Consider the following 18,166-nt stretch of genomic DNA (forward strand, 5'->3'; position numbering starts at 1 on the left):
TGTGCTCCTGAGATTTAAAACCACTCATCTTAACCACTTCCTACGGCCAAAAAGGTCATGAGGTTACCATAAAGATAAGCCTAAAACATATTGTGAACACGCAATCTCAGCTCCAGGCCATCAAATCATCAGTGAGCGATCTTCTTATTGAGAATAAAGTGACACCATAAGGCAGTCTAAACTTCAGTCCTGCGGTGACTGGTTTTACCTGTATTGTTGGTGGTGTTGAAAAGAACCCCAGCTGCTCCTGATGAGCTGGATGGAGCCTTGCATGGCTGACACTACCGTCGGTGCATGAATGAGTGAATAAATGGGTGAATCTGAGGCAATATGTAAAGTGCATTGGTGGCCATAGGTCTGTATATAAATGCAGTCCATTTACCATTTGTGGTGCGATGTGACAATAGTCGCATGGTGATTGCTACCCAGCTAACAGGGATGGAAAAGTTCTCAAAACTTCTCTAACGTTCAGGCAAGATTCTCTTAAAGTTATTTTCTTTCAGTAATGTTAAAATAACATTTGTTAAAAGTTATCTAGTCTTTAAAGGACAAGCGGCACCTTATACCATCACAGAGAGGCGCTAAATCATTCTCATATCTCATGTCACTATATTCCTTTGCCTCACTATTTCTTAATCCCGATCCCGATTCTAAATATTACTATCCTGGACTGTGTTTCCCAAAAGCACAGCTAAACCCAAGCGGATCATGAAGACCATTGCCACCAATGTTCTCCACGATCAACTTAGCTCGCAATGCTTTTGGAAAACATAGCCCTGAGTGGTGGCTGAAATATAGTTTCTTCTTCTGTTCTTTTTTTATTCTTTCTATTTCTATTCTGTTAAACACAAAAGAAGATATTTTGAAGAATGTTCGGAACCAGACAGTTAACGGCATTCTTCTAAATATCTTTATTTGTGTTGAACAGAAGAAGAAAAAAAACAGGTTTGGAACATTGAGGGGGAGTAGGCCTAAATGATGACAGAATTGTCAGTTTTTTTGAGGGAACTAGCCTAGACTATCCCTTTAAGATGTTGTTGTATTCCTCAATTGTAATTTGTTTAGGATAAAAGTGTTTGCTAATTAATTTAATATTATCACTCATTCATAGAATGTTTTTCTGCAACATTTAATGTTTAAAGGTTATATGGCTACTTTTTCAGATAATTAAAATGTTCCCACAAAACCCTTCTAGCAAAACCTTTCTTAGACTATTTTTTGTTGACTGGGAAATAACTGAGCACAGACTTTACAAATAAGACATTTTCTGTCAGCGTCCACTCTGAAAATCAAACTTAAGTTAAATTTAATATGGGGGTTTCATTTGTTCCATTAGCCGAATGATTTGGTAGCCTACCTTCCTCGGTTAGCGTAACTCTTGACAAAATGATGGTTTTGGAGTCAGTTCCCCCTGTTCATTTGCTTTGCAGTGATCTACGTAGGGGGACAGGAAGTGTTGCCTATAGTGACGGGGCGCGTTTAGAATCCAGAAAACATGGAGAAGTACGAGAAGATTAAAGTGGTCGGCAGAGGAGCATTCGGGTAAATAAAACAAATAACGCGATATTAGTTCGCGAAATGGTTTTAGTTACGTGTACTCGTCTGTCTGTACTAGTTGCTCTGCAAAAAATATATATATTTTACGCTGTGAACTCGGTAGAAGTTTTGCTTGAGAAACTCTGGTAAAGAGCTTTACATCTGCAGCGCTCTCTCCTCAGAATCAGAGCGCGAGCTAGCGGAATATACAGCGCATCACTCTCTCGCGTTTCCGCATTCCATCAGTACAGTTACCGAGCCATTATCACCCTATTCAACGAGAAACAGTGGCATTAAGAGTCTAAAAAAGATGTCGACACTTTCCCTTTCAAAAGGAAAATAGTGCTGTTGAGCAAGGAGTAGCTCGCCCTACTCGTTTCAAATTTCGCTGGAATGTTTACAGCTCTCCTATTGGAATCACTATTGGATTTTGGAAACATAACGGGAATGTCCAGTAGCAAATATGTACAATTACTGAGAAATTACACTTTCTCACTTATTGGCTTGTCGTGTGGAAATTATAGCCCACTCAAAATTCAGTTTAGCGTAAACGGGAAGAAGAAGAAAAACATATTGGAGAAGTAACAATTTTAACATTATTATCTGCATTTAAGTAAAGTCAGTAAAGTAAAAAGTAAAGTTTGTATTAGCTTTTGAAACAGACTGATCAAACCTGACCCAAAAAAGTGCATAGTAGGCTACTGAATGCATGCTTGTAGTGTAGGCTACTTCAAAATCAAATCTTTAAAAAACTGTATTTGCAGGTATTATGCTTAATATAAATGAAATACAAGGCACATTTTCATGTTCTAATTCATGAGAGTACACATTAATAATGACTATGTTTCTTAACAAGTGCAAGTACACCTTTAAAAAGTGCACTTTTTTGCAATAATGTCATATTTTACAGCCTACTGTGAATGTTTTAATAAACACTTGTCATGCTTTAAAGATGTTCATTTATTTTGATTTGTTTACCAAAATACCAAAGCACATGTAAAATTTGATTGCTTTTTGAACTCTCTCAATAATATATTACTTTTAAAGTTAACTAAATTCGTTGACACTTTATTTTAAGGTGACATAGTTATTGAAGTCACATGCACTTACTATAGTAATAACAGTAAATGATGCAACTAAACCAAACCTTAACCCTTATCATAACCTTATAGTATAGTAAGTAGATGCAGTTAACTAATATGATTCAGTACTTGTGTGTGTAATTACACTGTAGCAAGATCAACTTAAAAGAAAGTACAACCCTTAGTTCTAAATATATTTATATACACAAGTTTATATATAAATTACAAGTTTATATAGAAATGACATTAAAGTAGGCTATATTGTAGTTTACCAAAAATGCTTGTCAGCGCATTCTTCATTCTCTAGTATTTTATATATTTTGTTTTTTCTTTGTTTATGGTTTTTTTACTGTATTTAATAGTACTGTTTAGAACGTGTGTTAAGTATTGTGAATGCATTTTGTTTGCACTCATTTGATTTGTTTGTATATTGTAGTTTAAATGCTTGTCCGTGCATTATTCAGTACACTTTAACCATATTTCAACCTGTATCCTGAAACCTAAACTTGCTCAACTTTTAATTCAGCTGTTAAACTTGAAATTGTTCTGTGAATGTAGCAAATCCACACACTTTTTATCTAACGCAGGATAGTGCACCTTTGCCGCAGACGCACTGATGGCGCGCTGGTGATCTTGAAGGAAATCCCCGTTGAGCAGATGACCCGTGATGAACGCCTCGCGGCCCAGAATGAATGCCAAGTCCTCAAGTTACTCAACCACCCCAATATAATTGAGTATTATGAAAACTTCCTCGAGGACAAGGCACTAATGATCGCAATGGAATACGCTCCAGGCATACATTTACTTCACTCACTTTTTGATAGTCACTTAATGTGGGGGACAAATAGTCCCTATAGTCAGGGACAAAATTCATAATATTTATTACTGTAATGCAAAAATAATTATTGTAAATGTATCTGTATTCCTTACAAAAAAGTGTAATCATGGCAGTAATGTTACAATGTAAAAAATATGATAGACAATCATTTTCTTTATGCAAAATATAATAAAATAGGTATTATAATAAGCCTTTTGAATTATGGTTCAATATCCTCAGGATCTGTAATCATTTGTCTCTTTATGATTATCCTAGGTGGAACCCTGGCTGACTACATACAGAAACGCTGCAACTCCTTGTTAGATGAGGATACAATATTACATTTCTTTGTTCAGATCTTACTGGCCCTTTATCATGTGCACAATAAGCTCATCCTTCACCGGGACCTCAAAACCCAGAACATACTCCTAGACAAGCACCAGATGATAGTCAAAATTGGAGACTTTGGAATCTCGAAAATTCTTGTCAGCAAGAGCAAAGCTTATACTGTAAGTACCGATATTGTCTGTCCCTCGGCACTGATTTGAGTTTGACAGCATGCGATTTAGTTACAGTCCAGATTGTCCTTCTCGTGACAGGTTGTGGGGACACCGTGTTATATCTCTCCAGAACTTTGTGAAGGAAAGCCATATAACCAGAAAAGTGACATTTGGGCCCTGGGCTGTGTGCTTTACGAGCTTGCTAGTCTCAAGAGAGCTTTTGAGGCAGCCGTGAGATATATTTTCTTATTTTCTGGTTGTCTTGATTTTGAAGAATCCGAACATCACAAATTACAATAATATTGAATGGCAAGCTAAGCAACTTCTCTGTTTCCAGAACCTGCCGGCCTTGGTGCTGAAGATCATGAGCGGCACATTTGCCCCCATTTCAGACCGTTACAGCCCAGAGTTGAGACAGCTGATTCTCAACATGCTGAATCTGGACCCATCCAAAAGGCCCCAGCTCAATGAGATAATGGCTCATCCCATCTGCATTAGGCCACTGCTCAATCTTTACACTGACATAGGCAACGTCAAAATGCGCAGGTAGATTTATTTTATTTCACTTTTTTTATTTCGTTTTTTATTTGTCTATTTTTTCTATTATACTGCATTTAATATTACTGTTTTGAACTTGTGTTAAGTATTGTAAATGCATTTTATTTGTCCACTCATTTTATTATTTTGTTTTATTTTATTTATTTATTTTATTTGTCCACAAATTGTATTTTTTATTTATATTTTTTAATTTTTAAAATATATTATTTATATTTTATTTTTTATTTTATTTTATCATTAAGTTTTCTTTTATAACTTTTTAAAAATGTATTTTCACTTTATTTTATTTTATTTTGTATTAGTTTTATTGTACTGTATTTAATAGTACTGTTTTGAACTTGTGTTAAGTATTATAAATGCATTTTGTTTGTCCACTAATTTAATTTAATTTAATTATTTGTATTATTTGTTGATTTTTGTACCGAATTTAATAGTACTTGTGTTAAGTATTGTAAATGCATTTTGTTTGCCGTCTTTTTATTTATTTTTATTTTTTATTTATTTTTATACCGCATTTAATTGTACATGTTAAGTAACTGCACTTTTGTTTGGCTACTGAATGGATAAGTTGTACTGTATACATCTATAGGTTTGCTGCACTTTCTTTTTTAATTAAATGATTCTCTTTTTAGAATAGAAAAGCCACTTTGTACTTTACACACTCATGGAAGACCCGGTGGACGCGTGACCGGTACCAGAACCAGAGGTGGGACGTTATTTTATTTAAAATTCTCTTATTTACTAATGTTATGTTTTAAAGCATCATTGAAGATTATTAATCCAACCTGGGGCTTGCTGATTAAACGTCAGGAGTTCATAGTAACCGTTGATTTAGCGCTGTTGGTTTGGCTGTCTCCATGAGGATTTTCTGGTGCCATTTGTTCCATTTCATCCACTAGGAGGACTGTCCAGTCTAACGTCAACAAAGATGATGCACCCATTGCCTTTATCTTCAGTGTACACCTGGGGCAGTGGCATTTCCTCTCCTCTGCGTCTTCCCATGTTAAACACAGAGGTTATACAAGTGTCCTTGGGCCGCACACAGAAGATGGGCGTCACCAAATCTGGGAGGCTCATCACATGGGAGGTGAGATGATCATTTCTTAATTGATTATCAATCATATTTTATTTCCGTTTTCAATTTTTATCTCGGCTTGACTCTGTGCCAGGCCCCGTCGGTTGGATCCGGTGAGCCCACTCTGCCGGGTGCTGTTGAGCAGATGCAGCCCCAGTTTATCTCCCGCTTCCTGGAGGGACAGTCTGGTGTCACGATCAAATCTGTCTCATGCGGTGATCTCTTCACCACCTGCCTAACAGGTATGCTTCTTCTTACGATCCAGAATTTTCCAGGCAGGTCTCAGCCAATTGGTAGAGCTGCACGATTCTGGGTAAATTTAGAATCACTTTTTTAAAAACAAAATCATGATTATCCCACGATTCTGAACAGACAAGAAACAACTAAACAAAATAACATGTAATTTACTAAAATTAAACTGCTTCATTTAAATGAATTGGTTGTAAAAAAAAAAAAAAAAAAAGGTTTGAATTAATGATTCTATGAATCATTCATAAACACTTCACTTGTTGTTTCCTTACTGGATGAATCAGCGTACTTTATCCAATCTCTGGCTGTGGCAGTGCTAACAGAGATTATTTGAGGGATGAACTTATTGTGTTTTAAATGGTATCCACTGTAAAAAACTGTATAAAGCTCCAAGATCACTTCCATAGCTCAAGTTGCCTGTAGTTTTTTTCTACTAATATTTCTTGGAAAGATATTTACATTAGCGGGACAATCCAAAAACACATTAAATAATAGTACAACCCACAAAGATGGCGCTGCTGTAAATAAGGTCTATAGACCTAGCCGAATCGCTGTCATTTAGGAATGAGGTCACGTGGGTGTTTGAATCGAGATTGCGATCTTTTAATGATTAATCATGCAGATCTGGGTTGTGACATCATCGATTTCAGAATTATCCGCCCCTAACGACACACACCACCAAAACAAAGTTTAGTCGCTTTACATGTCCATACTTGACCTGAAGCTGCAAAGTGGACATGATTTTAAAGGATTTAAACGTTTGCGATACAATGAAGAAAGGGGGATTTTATTTACCCCTTTTTACTATCCTTCCTACAGAGCTCATTAAGCAGCATTTGTTCACACTGCAAAAGCTAATCTCTTGTCTTCTGGCATTGTAGCACAGCTGTGTTTTGTCTGCTCTAGAGTAAAGGATATGCTGTAGCCTAACCATTCGTCTCTGCAGGGGAATCATTAGTCCCCAGCAGATCTAGAGGATTAAAGGGTCTGACTTCCAGCTCAGTTGCTCTTCTTGTGCAGGGGTTTGCACTGAAAGAGAAACAATTGTTGTTTAATTCTTTGTTTATCTGCAACAGCAACTCTAATCTGCTCAATGTGCTTTGGGTTTTGCAGACAGAGGTATAATCATGACTTTTGGAAGCGGAAGCAATGGTTGTCTTGGACATGGGAGTTTCAACGATGTGACACAGGTAGATTTAGATGATCTGTTTTTAGTTTTTTAGAGTCTTTTTTGTTGCAATGGTATATTTAGAGATGCTTTCTCAGGCAAGCTAAGGATTTAAACAAACGAAGCGAGACAATCAAGTTTTGACCTCTAAAACTATATATACAAAGAAAATGTTAATTGAAATAAAGCCAAAAGAAAAATATGAATATTAGATGAAAAACTAAAATGAAAATGCTGCATTAGCAACTAATGAAAATAAATTCAAGCACTAAAAGTGAAAATTTTGGCTAATAGAAATATTTAAAGAAAAACAACAACCAAAAGCACATAATGGACAAATCAATAAAACCTCAAATTAAACTGAAAACTGAAAAAAAATCAAAACCTATAATAGTATATAATAGTTAAAAAAGCTAATAACTATTTACAGCTATTATTCGCAAATTAGTTTTTTGTAAAGAAAGCTCATCTTTTGATGAAATTGTCATTTATATGTGTAAAAATGTACAATAAGAAATTAAGAAACAAAGTACATATTGCTATTAAAATCAAAATAAATAATAATAAATGTTTAAAAAAAAACTAAAATAGAAATTTACTATAATAAATGTAAATATAAAATACATTTATGTGAAAAGTGAAAAGAATGTCGGAGAACTACTGGCCCAAAACTGCCATCAGAAAGAAATCCTGCCTCGGTTTGTGATAGAGACTTGGGCCAGTAAGCAACCACCTAGCAATACCCTAGCAACCAACCAGAACACCCTAGCAACCGCATAGTAATGTGCTAAAAAACACCTTATCAACTGCATAGCAACATCTTGGAAACCACCCACATATACCATATAGCAACATGATGGTGCTGCATGCAGAACCTGATTTCACCAAGGGGAACATGCAGCATGTTCCTGGATCAACATCATTGTGGATCTTGGAACAAAATTCCAATCAATCAATCAATCAATCAATCAATCAATCAATCAATCAATCAGATTTGAGGGACAAGTTGACAGTTTATGTCAAGTTTAGGCTTAAAACATCTGTGTTATTCACCTATAATTTCCCTCTGATTCTTGGGATTAGTTATGGGTAGAATTAGGTTTAGGGGTATGGATATAGGACTACATTTCCAGACAGGAATGGTGTTCCAGGATCAACAAAATATTTTGTGCAGTTTTCTTCACAAAATGTGCAAAATCTAGTGTTAATCATACTCATAGTTCTTCATAGTTCTTGTCTTTGTATTCAGCCCAAGATAGTAGAGGCTCTTCTGGGTTATGAGTTGGTCCAAGTGTCTTGTGGAGCATCCCACGTTCTGGCAGTGACCAATGAGCGAGAGGTTTTCTCCTGGGGGCGAGGAGACAACGGTAAATGAGCAACATCACTTGTCACTTGAATACTGTGTTTCTTTTGGCTTCTCTTTGTACTCTTGCAGACAGCAGCAGCGCCTCCAGGCAGTCCTGGCATTTTGCGCGCCATCATTCTCTTCTCCCTCTCGTTCTCTCTCTCTGTCACACTCGCTCTAAATGATCTCTCTCTGACAGGCCGGCTTGGTTTGGCCACTCAAGACTGCCACAACTCTCCGCAGCAGGTGAGTTTGCCAGCTGATTTTGAAGCGCAGCGTGTGCTGTGCGGGTTGGACTGCTCCATGATCATCAGCACACAGCACCAGATCCTGGCTTGTGGGAACAACAGGTACTCTTCTTCTTGTTCATTATTTGTCTTCAATTTGGCTTCTTCTCCTCACAGTTTATTATGTCCAAAAAACAGTATGAACAAATATCCTATTACTTTAGTAAAACACATTTTGTTACATTGGTAAAACTGGTTATGGATACAATGTGTGTTCAAGTGATTTTGGTTGGATGGTGGCGTGTAAATAGTGTGCTTGGTTAGGCCAAACAAGATTTAAAAAAGACGTGCATATATTTCAGCTTCTTCAGTGGAGTAGTCAGTAAAGTGTAAAGATCTAAGTTTTGATGTGATCGACTCGGGTTCGAATCTTCCTTTTGCAGAGCTCACCCTTTTCCCATCACATATCACATCAAAAAGGCATTTATTTTCATAAAAAATTAAGAAAATGTTCTAAAAGTGGAGATAAAGTGCCTAACAAAATGTTTAATATTAATAAAAGCATTTATTGGGTCGGGTTAGGGGTAGATGTAGGGAGGGCTTTTACTGTCCCATTAAGGCAGCGTCCATTTAATGATTTTATTAAATATAATATTTTACACTGTTATTATTGCATCCAATATGACATTAATTTACAAGAATACTGAGGTGCAAATAGTATGTATCTGTCAAAATAAAGTATAAATAGCTTACGCATATTGCAAAGAACTGCTACTTTTATATGGTGTAAATCGAATATATTACTATTTTCGTATGCTATTTCATTTAGTAAATAGCATCCACAGCTATTTATTGTAAATATCATCTATCGCAAATAGCCTTATTTTATTTTATTTATTTCATTTGTATAATACTGTACCCTTCAAAAGTTTGGGGTCAGTAATTTTTTGATAGAAGTCTCTTATTTTCACCAATGCTGCATTTATCTAATCATAAATAGAGCAAAACTTTAATAAAAACTTTAACAAATATTATTGCAATGTAAAATGATTGTTTCCTATTTGAATATATTTTAAAATGTAATATATTCCTGGGATGCAAAGCAGTGTCACATTATCCTTCAGAAATAATTGTATTATGCTGATTTAGAAACAATTCTTATTATTACCAATGTTGATTTTTTTTTATCATTATACTTTAATGAATAGAACGCTCAAAAGAACAGCATTTATTTGAAATAGAAAACTTTTTAAAAAAATGTAACATTATAAACGTCTTCACTATAATTTTTTATTAATGTATTGTGTCTTTGCTGAAAACTATTAATAAAAAAATAATAATAATAATAATCTTACGGACCCCAAACTTTTGAATGATAATGTGTATGTGCACTTCCCAGCCAAAAAATGGGCAGATGCTTATGAGTCTGTGATTGGTGTCAGTGATTACAATGCTAAATGTTTGGCACAATTAATAACCCTAATTGATGAAGTGTGTAAAGTTTAATTTCTTAAAGGGGAGGTTCGGTTTTTTTTTATTAGGCTTGGTTGTGTTTATGGGGCGCAGCATAGCATGTCTTAATACTTCTTTTTTTTTTAACGCAGTATTTTTCTTATATTTGACCTTTATTCCACACCGCTGTCTCCACTGTCCTTTGAACGGCTCGTTTGCTTCCTGCTTCTATGAAGCCCATCCCTCTGAAAAACGCAATGGTCTTAGATTGGTTAGATGGCCAAATGTAGTTTCCTGTATTTTTATCGGCTGAAGTGCCAAGCACAGGTTGTCCGTAAACGCCACGCCCCTTACCATTACAGGCAGAAGTCACATCTACGGTGACTAGCAAGGGTTTATGATGTCACCAACCCAGGAAGAAGCTTGTTGTAGTCCAAACCGGCCGTTTTTGTAGGCAATAAACTGACGTAACTTTTAAAGACAATATCTCCATTTGTATTGAACGTTCAGCGCTGTAACTTTGCAGATACTGTTTATGATCAAGCAGCAACGTTACACACTAACTAAAGTTAAAAAAGTGAAATCGCATTCAACCACCCCTTTAAACAACCATGGAGGAAGATAATAATAATGGCGATATTCCAGGAGGACAATGTCATGATTCATCAGGCTCAAATTGGTAAAGAATGGTTGGGCGGGAGAATGAAGAATCATTTTCACACATGATTTGGTACCTCTGAGTCCAGAACTTAAATTCATTGAAAGTCTTTGGGATGTGCAGGAGGAGACTTTACAATAAAATACATTGTCTATACAAGATGTGGACCAAAAAATGGACAACCTCTTGATGGAAATAGCAACACAACATTTATATGATTCAATCACAGACTCAATCATTTGCCTATTTAAATCCAAAAAACTTTGGTACTGACAATTCTTTAATTATCATCATCTTAGAAAAAGAGGATTCACAGAAAACCCAGATTTTCCATTAGCAATGATGACATCACATTCGCTCATCTCATAAAGACGGTCATTCCAACGTGACTTGAAAGCAGCAGAATTAACCGAAGCTTCAGATAGTGTTAACATTTTGATATGCTGCTGGTTAATAAGCATATTTTTAAACACCTGGTATGAGTCTAATTGCAAAATGTAATCTCCATGAATATCTTGCTTAGCTGTTTTGCTTATGTTAGGCAGTTTTTCACAGATTGCCAAACCAGTTTAGGGAGTTAACACTCCTCATTCCTGCTTTAACATTTGAAAAGACTGTGAATTATGAAGACATTTCATCACAGGAAATGACCAACAGAATGACCATATTTTAAATAACAGTCACACCCTATCAGCCACACCATCAAACTTAAGTGCTTGAGTGCTAAGGATCGTTGTTTATGACCTTTACAGATTTACCAGATTTTCAGAATAAACCCCCTGCTCTTTGAAAAATTTGTACACTATAGCATACTTAAAAAAGGTAATTCATATACTTTAATAGAAAATGCTTACGTGTCAGATTAATGTAATGTTTTCTGTCACTTGCATGCTAATTAAAATGAAATAAAACTGTATTTAAATTATAATGTATTGAATGCAATTAGCTGAAATTTAGAGTGCTTTTTAAAAAAAAATGGTCATTTCATAATTATTTACTTATATTGTTTTTAAAATATAATGTACTGACAAATGTACTAAAAGGCAAAACTAAAATATGCTTTAATGTAATTTCTATTGAAACTTGTAGTGCACTTCTTTTCACAGAGGGCTGCTAAAGTGATATTTAGATGAATTAATAACAACCATCTTAAATGCAGATTTAACAAACTGGGTTTGGATAAGGTCTCAGGCGTAGAGGAGCCCTCATCTCAGTGTCAGGTGGAGGAGGTCCACGCATTCCAGCCCGTCCAGTCTGCTCCTCTAAATGTTGAGAAGATCGTTTATATAGACATCGGCACAGCACATTCTGTTGCAGTCACAGGTCAGAGCACTTTATTCACATTACAACTCAATGTACTGCCCTGATTAAGACTGACTGACTCACAGACTATGAATATGTGCCCTAAATGCAGAGAAAGGTCAGTGTTTCACCTTCGGCAGTAACCAGCATGGGCAGCTTGGCTGCAGTTTCCGCAGAACCAGTCGAGTGCCCTATCAAGTCTCAGGACTGCAGGGGATCACCATGGCCGCATGTGGTGACGCGTTCACTTTAGCTATTGGAGCAGGTAAACAAGCTATATATATATATATATATTTATATACACACACACACACACACACACACACACACACACACACACACACACACACACACATCTAATCATTTAGCAGACGCTTTTATCCAAAGTGACTTACAAAAAGGGGAGAGCAATAGAAGCAACGAAACAAATAAGGGCAACAACCTGCAAGTGCTGTAAGAAGTCTCAGTTAATAGAGCACAGTACACACATTTTTTCCAACCAAACAAACAAACAGAACATTTAATTGAATAGTTCAGTGCTAGTCTTTATTGGTCAGGTGCAGTTGGAAAACAGATGAAAATGGCTACAGACTCGGCAGCATGAATTGAGATCGCCAGGTCATTCCACCAGGTGGGAATGGTCCAGGAAAAGGTCCGTGAGAGAGATTTCGTGCCTCTTTGGGATGGAACCATGATGCGTCGTTCACTTGCAGAACGCAAGCTTCTGGAGTTAAGTTCTTGTGTAAGTTGTAGAGGAAATTCATTTTCACTAGGCTTTAGTAGGCCTCACTAGGCCTTAGCTGCAGTATAAGCTGGCCTTGGCTGAGCAGCAAGAAACCAAGGTCTGTCGCTTGTAAAAAAAAACATCCAAGCGTGAGAAACAAGAGATATTGTATTAGTTATAACATCAAAGCGTGAGAGACAGGAGATATTACATTAATTGTATGGGAAAAAAATTGTTGAGAAGCGCTGGGAAATTGTCATGCTACTGGGAAGGTGGGGATGGTCCACAGATAAATATGATACATTGTTTGTATATAATTGTGGAAAAAACTATGAGGTGACTGTAAAAAGAATGATGCCTAATGGATGAGAAGGAAAAACTAGTGGCAGTCGGCCACCATTACAAACAAGACTAGATAAGTTTATGAATAGAGCAACTGTGGCAAAGAGTGTGGGGGGTAATGCACCTGCAATGAGGTCATGAGCTAGAACTGTATAAAAGTGTGAGCTAAGGAAGAGATGGTCAGATGTTCAGCTGGCATCTCACTTTGTTGTTCATACAATAAAGTTCATTTCTTCTGAGACCTGGAACTTCAACTCTGAGAGATTTTCTTTAAAGCACCGGAGACAATCAAGAACTTAGAATTTGCCATGACAAAGTCTGAACAAGCGAGTTTAGGTATATTGGTGCAGAGCCAGTGGTTGCTTTGTAGATGAGCACCAGTGCCTTGAATTTAATGCGAGCGCCCATTGGCAGCCAGTGCAGTCTGATGAAGAGAGGCGTAACTTGCGCTCTCTTCGGCTCATTAAAGACCACCCTCGCCGCTGCATTCTGGATCAGCTGCAAGGGTTTGATAGTGCATGCTGGAAGCCCAGCCAGAAGAGCATTACAATAGTCCAGTCTGGAGAGAACAAGAGCTTGAACCAGGAGTTGTGCAGCCTGTTCTGATAGGAAGGGTCTAATCTTTCTAATGTTGTATAAAGCAAATCTGCAGGACCGGGCTGTTGCAGTAATGCGGTCAGTGAAGTTTAACTGGTCATCAATCACAACTCCAAGGTTCCTGGCTGTCCTGGAAGGAGTTATGGTTGATGAACCGAGCTGAATGGAGAAATTTTGATGAAGTGCTGGGTTGGATGAGACAACAAAATCCCGCACCTCTTTTGGGCTTTTTTCTTTTAAATTTTCTGCTGCAAATGATTGGAACATTTTACAAAAGTCTCTCAAATTAGAATCCATTGTTTCAATTACTACTTTTAAAGGTTTATTATCAAATTTACTGACAGACCACTGTACATGTTGATGCTCTTTGCGAATATAGTCGTATGTATTTTTGCACATACTAAATGAAATGGCTGTTATTGCATCTATTTGCACATTTTTTAATTTTTGCACAATGTCTAGAACTTTTTATTTGAAATTTGAACGTCTTCTATATTTATGATTGTGTATTTGAATGTTGGCATGTTATGTATAATTTCATGTCGCCTTGAAATCTGCGCCTTATCTTGGCCAGGTCGCGGTTGCAAATGAGAACCTGTTCTCAACCGATTAACCTGGTTAAATAAAGGTAAAATAAAATTAAGATAAATAATAAAATAATAATAATAAAAAACAAGTAATTCTGTCTTTGCAAGATTAAGTTGAAGGTGATGCTCCTTTATCCAGCCAGAAATGTCTGTCAGGCAGGCAGCGATACGAACACTGACTGTAGGATCATCTGGTTGAAATGAGAAGTAGAGTTGAGTGTCATCAGCATAGTAATGATAGGAGAAGCCGTGTTTCTGATTGACAGAACCTAATGATGACATGTAGATGGAGAAGAGAAGTGGTCCAAGCACTGAGCCCTGGGGAACCCCAGTAGCTAGATGATGTGACTTAGACACTACACCTCTCCATGACACCCTGTAGGACCTACCAGAGAGGTAAGACCTGAACCACTGGAGAGCAGTTCCTGAGATCCCCATCTTCTTAAGTGTTGACAGGAGGATCTGGTGGTTAACTGTGTCAAAAGCAGCAGACAGATCCAGCAGAATGAGCACTGAGGATTTGGAAGCTGCTTTTGCCAGTCTCAGTGCCTCAGTTACCGAGAGCAAGGCAGTCTCAGTCGAGTGGCCGCTTTTGAAGCCGGATTGGTTGTTGTCCAGGAGGTTGTTCTGTTCAAGAAACATAGAGAGTTGATTGAACACAACTCGCTCAAGGGTCTTTGCAATGAAAGGCAGAAGGGATACCGGTCGGTAGTTTTCTAAAAGTGCTGGATTCAGAGAGGGTTTCTTAAGCAGTGGGGTTACCCGAGCCTGCTTAAATGCTGTGGGAAAGGTCCCTGTGTGAAGAGAAGTGTTGACAATGTGAGTGAGTGCAGGAGTGATTGGAGAAGAAATGGCCTGAAGGAGGGGAGAGGGTATAGGATCAAGTGGACAGGTAGTGGGGTGATTGGAAAGGATGAGTTTATATATATATATATATATACACACACACACACAAACACACACAAACACACACACAATATGTCTTCTCGCAATTTTTATTACTGTGTAAAGGATCTAGACATGATGATCCTGATTTTCACCCAATTCATAAGTGTTTATTGTAATTATTTTAATACAGTAATTTGAACATATTACAGTGAGGGGAAAATGACAATAAAATGTATAAAATATATATAATCTTTAAAAGCTATTTGAAACCATTCTGGTTTGTTAGATCCAAACCAGCATGGATATTGATAACCTCTTTATATTGCTTTAGTTTTTATTTATAACAGTATAAATGAAGCAAAAGCCTAAAAAATGAAACCCATACATCTAGGCTATTAAATATGTTCTATTTCAGGATATCTGTCATGATTATGTGGGGAAATGAGATTGGGAATGATTATATTCTTTTTTAGTTTACTTTAGAGGACATTTTAATATCATACTTTAAAAAAAAAAACAATTACATTGCAAATTAAACTAATTTTTGGTTACACTTTATTTCAATGGTCCACTTTAGATATTCTGCTAACTATAAATAAAATGTAATGTCCTAAAGCTGACAAACATAATAGAATAGAATAGAATAGAATAGAATAGAATAGAATAGAATAGAATAGAATAGAATAGTTAAATGAATAAATAAAGTTAATGATGATAAATTGTCATATTTTTATATTTTATAAATCTTAATATATACATATATACAATATATACAGTATTTTTAATGCCTTAATATGAATTTAAAACTCCTGACTCTTTTTAAATATATATTTTCTAATAAAAATATTATTTAAAGATTCATAAGACACCAAACGACAAGACAGTTTTTGATACTCAATGATATCGAGGCAATTCGATCAGTGCCTAAAAACTATTGAACCCGATACCCAGCCCTAAATAATATATAATATAATATTGATTTATTGTTGTTGTGTTTTGAATGATCCTGCAACATTTTAAATTTGAGCTGGACAACAGAACTACATCAGCTCAAAATAATGGCAATGCATACCAGACAACACTGCCATCAAGCCATTCATTTCATCAGTCACAGAATGGGCTGTAATGGGGGCAGGTAGGTTAATTAATGTGACATGTGGCTAAAGGTCAGCATGTAACCCCGACTGTGTCCCAGAGGCTTAGAAGACTCTGAAGACCTTTATTGTTTCATGTTGTCTTTGTTCATTCATGATCCTCACAGGATCTGACATGCAGAGCAATAGGCTGACAAAGATGTTATTCAGACAAATGGTGTTCAGAATTGCAAGTAAATGTTCCGCTGCTTTTTTATCGGCAGAGGGGGAAGTGTACACCTGGGGTAAAGGGGCACGTGGTCGACTAGGAAGGAAAGAAGAGGATTCTGGGATACCAAAGACAGTGCAGCTCGATGAGAGCCACCCTTTCTCTGTCACGTCAGTGGCTTGTTGCCATGGAAACACACTGTTGGCTGTGAAACGTAATGTGAAGCTTTAATTACTTTTACAAATGTTAGCAGAATCTAGACATTTACTGCTACGTTTTTGTTTGAATTATCTATTGTTTGATTTAGCATTACAGAGGTTGTTTTCATTGTTCTCTCATTAGAGTGACTATATTCTTACTCATCATTTCTTTCCTTTCCTCAGCATTTTTTGAAGAGCCTGTTTCACGGTGATAGCGCCCAAATCACTCCACACACTCCGCAGAAGAGGCGTGTGTTCAGGTCCTTTGCATAAGGATTGAGGGATTGGATGGTTCATTGAGAATTAAAAGCCATGCAGTTGTGTTTATCACGTGATATAATTTCCAGATATGTAAAGGTTTTTTTTGACCAAATGTAAATGACTATTAAATTATTACAAGAGGTTTGCATTAAATATTTTGCATACATAAATTAGACTGAATTAGGTTAAAATAATAATCAATGTGTAGCATTGTAAATAACGCCTAATGCCTCATTGAGGCCAGACTGTTAAGTGTATAATAATACATGTATGACCGTTCTAATGTGGGAGTTCTTATTTGTGGCCAAAAATAAATTATTTAATAAATAAAAGCTTTGATAATAAATACACATTTGTAAAGAATAACATATTCTTTATTGCTAATAATAATAATGTTTAGTGTTAATGTAAATATAGCCATTGACAGTTATATTAACTATTAAGTATTATACATTTATTAAGATAGAACAATTCCATAAAATATGAAGGCATATTAATGTATATTGCATATTCAAAAGCATACTCATGTTTTATTCTCAGTTGAATCCCATGGAGTGCTCGTGCATCCATCATGCTATGATGTAATTCTTCTGCAATATGTGATGCACAGAGCGTGTCGTTAATGTGGCGCGCGCTGTTCCATGCAAAACATATTTACCCTTGGCGAGAGATTAATATGTTTAAATGAAACCGATCCATTGAATAGTCGAACTTTAATAAACTCCAATTCCACGATTTCTGCTGTTGTTGTTCTGTTGACGTAATGTCTGCACGAATGTCGTGTGCTTCTCACCGATAGAGGGAGTCGTTTGCCTTACAAATAACTTTCTGCAACCTTTTGTTACCAGAGATTGCCTTTGTATGCTCACTTTTGAGACTGTTATTTAATAAATATTCTGGTTTATATTCAAATTTATATTCTGAAACTGCGTTTATAATTATATTTAGCCTATATTTCATTTTTGGCATATGTTATAATGGGCAGGAATGCAACTTCTATAGTTATAAAGTATTTAAGGTGGGATTATTTATTTATTTTTTACAGAATTTCAAAAGCGTTTTATACACTCTTAATACAACAAAAAGGTTGTTTATTGGCATCAGTCGTTCTCTGAAATATTTCTCCAAAAATGATCTATGATTCTTTGAGGAACCAAAAAATGGGGGTATAGAGATTGGTAATGATTCCTATATATTTTGTTTGTTTATGTGAGATGAGATTTTAATAGCAAAATTAAAATCAATTACATTGAAAATTAGACCATGTTTTGGTTACACTTTATTTTCGTTGGTCCA

At 36.2% G+C, this 18,166-nt stretch overlaps 1 protein-coding gene across 1 annotated transcript; it reads left to right on the top strand.

The window, feature by feature from the left end:
* Positions 1-1,447: 1,447 nt before the first annotated feature.
* On the top strand, positions 1,448-17,605 carry nek8 (NIMA-related kinase 8). The gene is made up of 15 exons (XM_067451825.1): positions 1,448-1,542; positions 3,206-3,411; positions 3,712-3,944; positions 4,035-4,166; positions 4,273-4,481; positions 5,126-5,199; positions 5,393-5,580; positions 5,663-5,810; positions 6,931-7,007; positions 8,235-8,352; positions 8,530-8,680; positions 11,827-11,990; positions 12,082-12,234; positions 16,465-16,623; positions 16,793-17,605. The coding sequence occupies exons 1-15, from the start codon at positions 1,496-1,498 to the stop codon at positions 16,819-16,821; spliced, it is 2,088 nt and encodes a 695-aa protein (XP_067307926.1). The 5' UTR covers positions 1,448-1,495; the 3' UTR covers positions 16,822-17,605.
* The last annotated feature ends 561 nt before the right edge of the window (positions 17,606-18,166 follow it).

Source organism: Pseudorasbora parva, chromosome 8 (genome assembly GCF_024679245.1).
Source record: "Pseudorasbora parva isolate DD20220531a chromosome 8, ASM2467924v1, whole genome shotgun sequence".
In the NCBI taxonomy this organism is placed as follows: domain Eukaryota; kingdom Metazoa; phylum Chordata; class Actinopteri; order Cypriniformes; family Gobionidae; genus Pseudorasbora; species Pseudorasbora parva.

What these genes read in the sequence shown, in the direction of transcription:
- nek8 (XM_067451825.1), top strand. Translation starts at nt 1,496, where the DNA reads ATGGAGAAGTACGAGAAGATTAAAGTGGTCGGCAGAGGAGCATTCGG. An exon ending in GCAAGAGCAAAGCTTATACT is followed by an intron (nt 3,945 to 4,034) that starts GTAAGTACCGAT and finishes TTCTCGTGACAG; the next exon opens with GTTGTGGGGACACCGTGTTA. An exon ending in GGCAACGTCAAAATGCGCAG is followed by an intron (nt 4,482 to 5,125) that starts GTAGATTTATTT and finishes TTCTCTTTTTAG; the next exon opens with AATAGAAAAGCCACTTTGTA.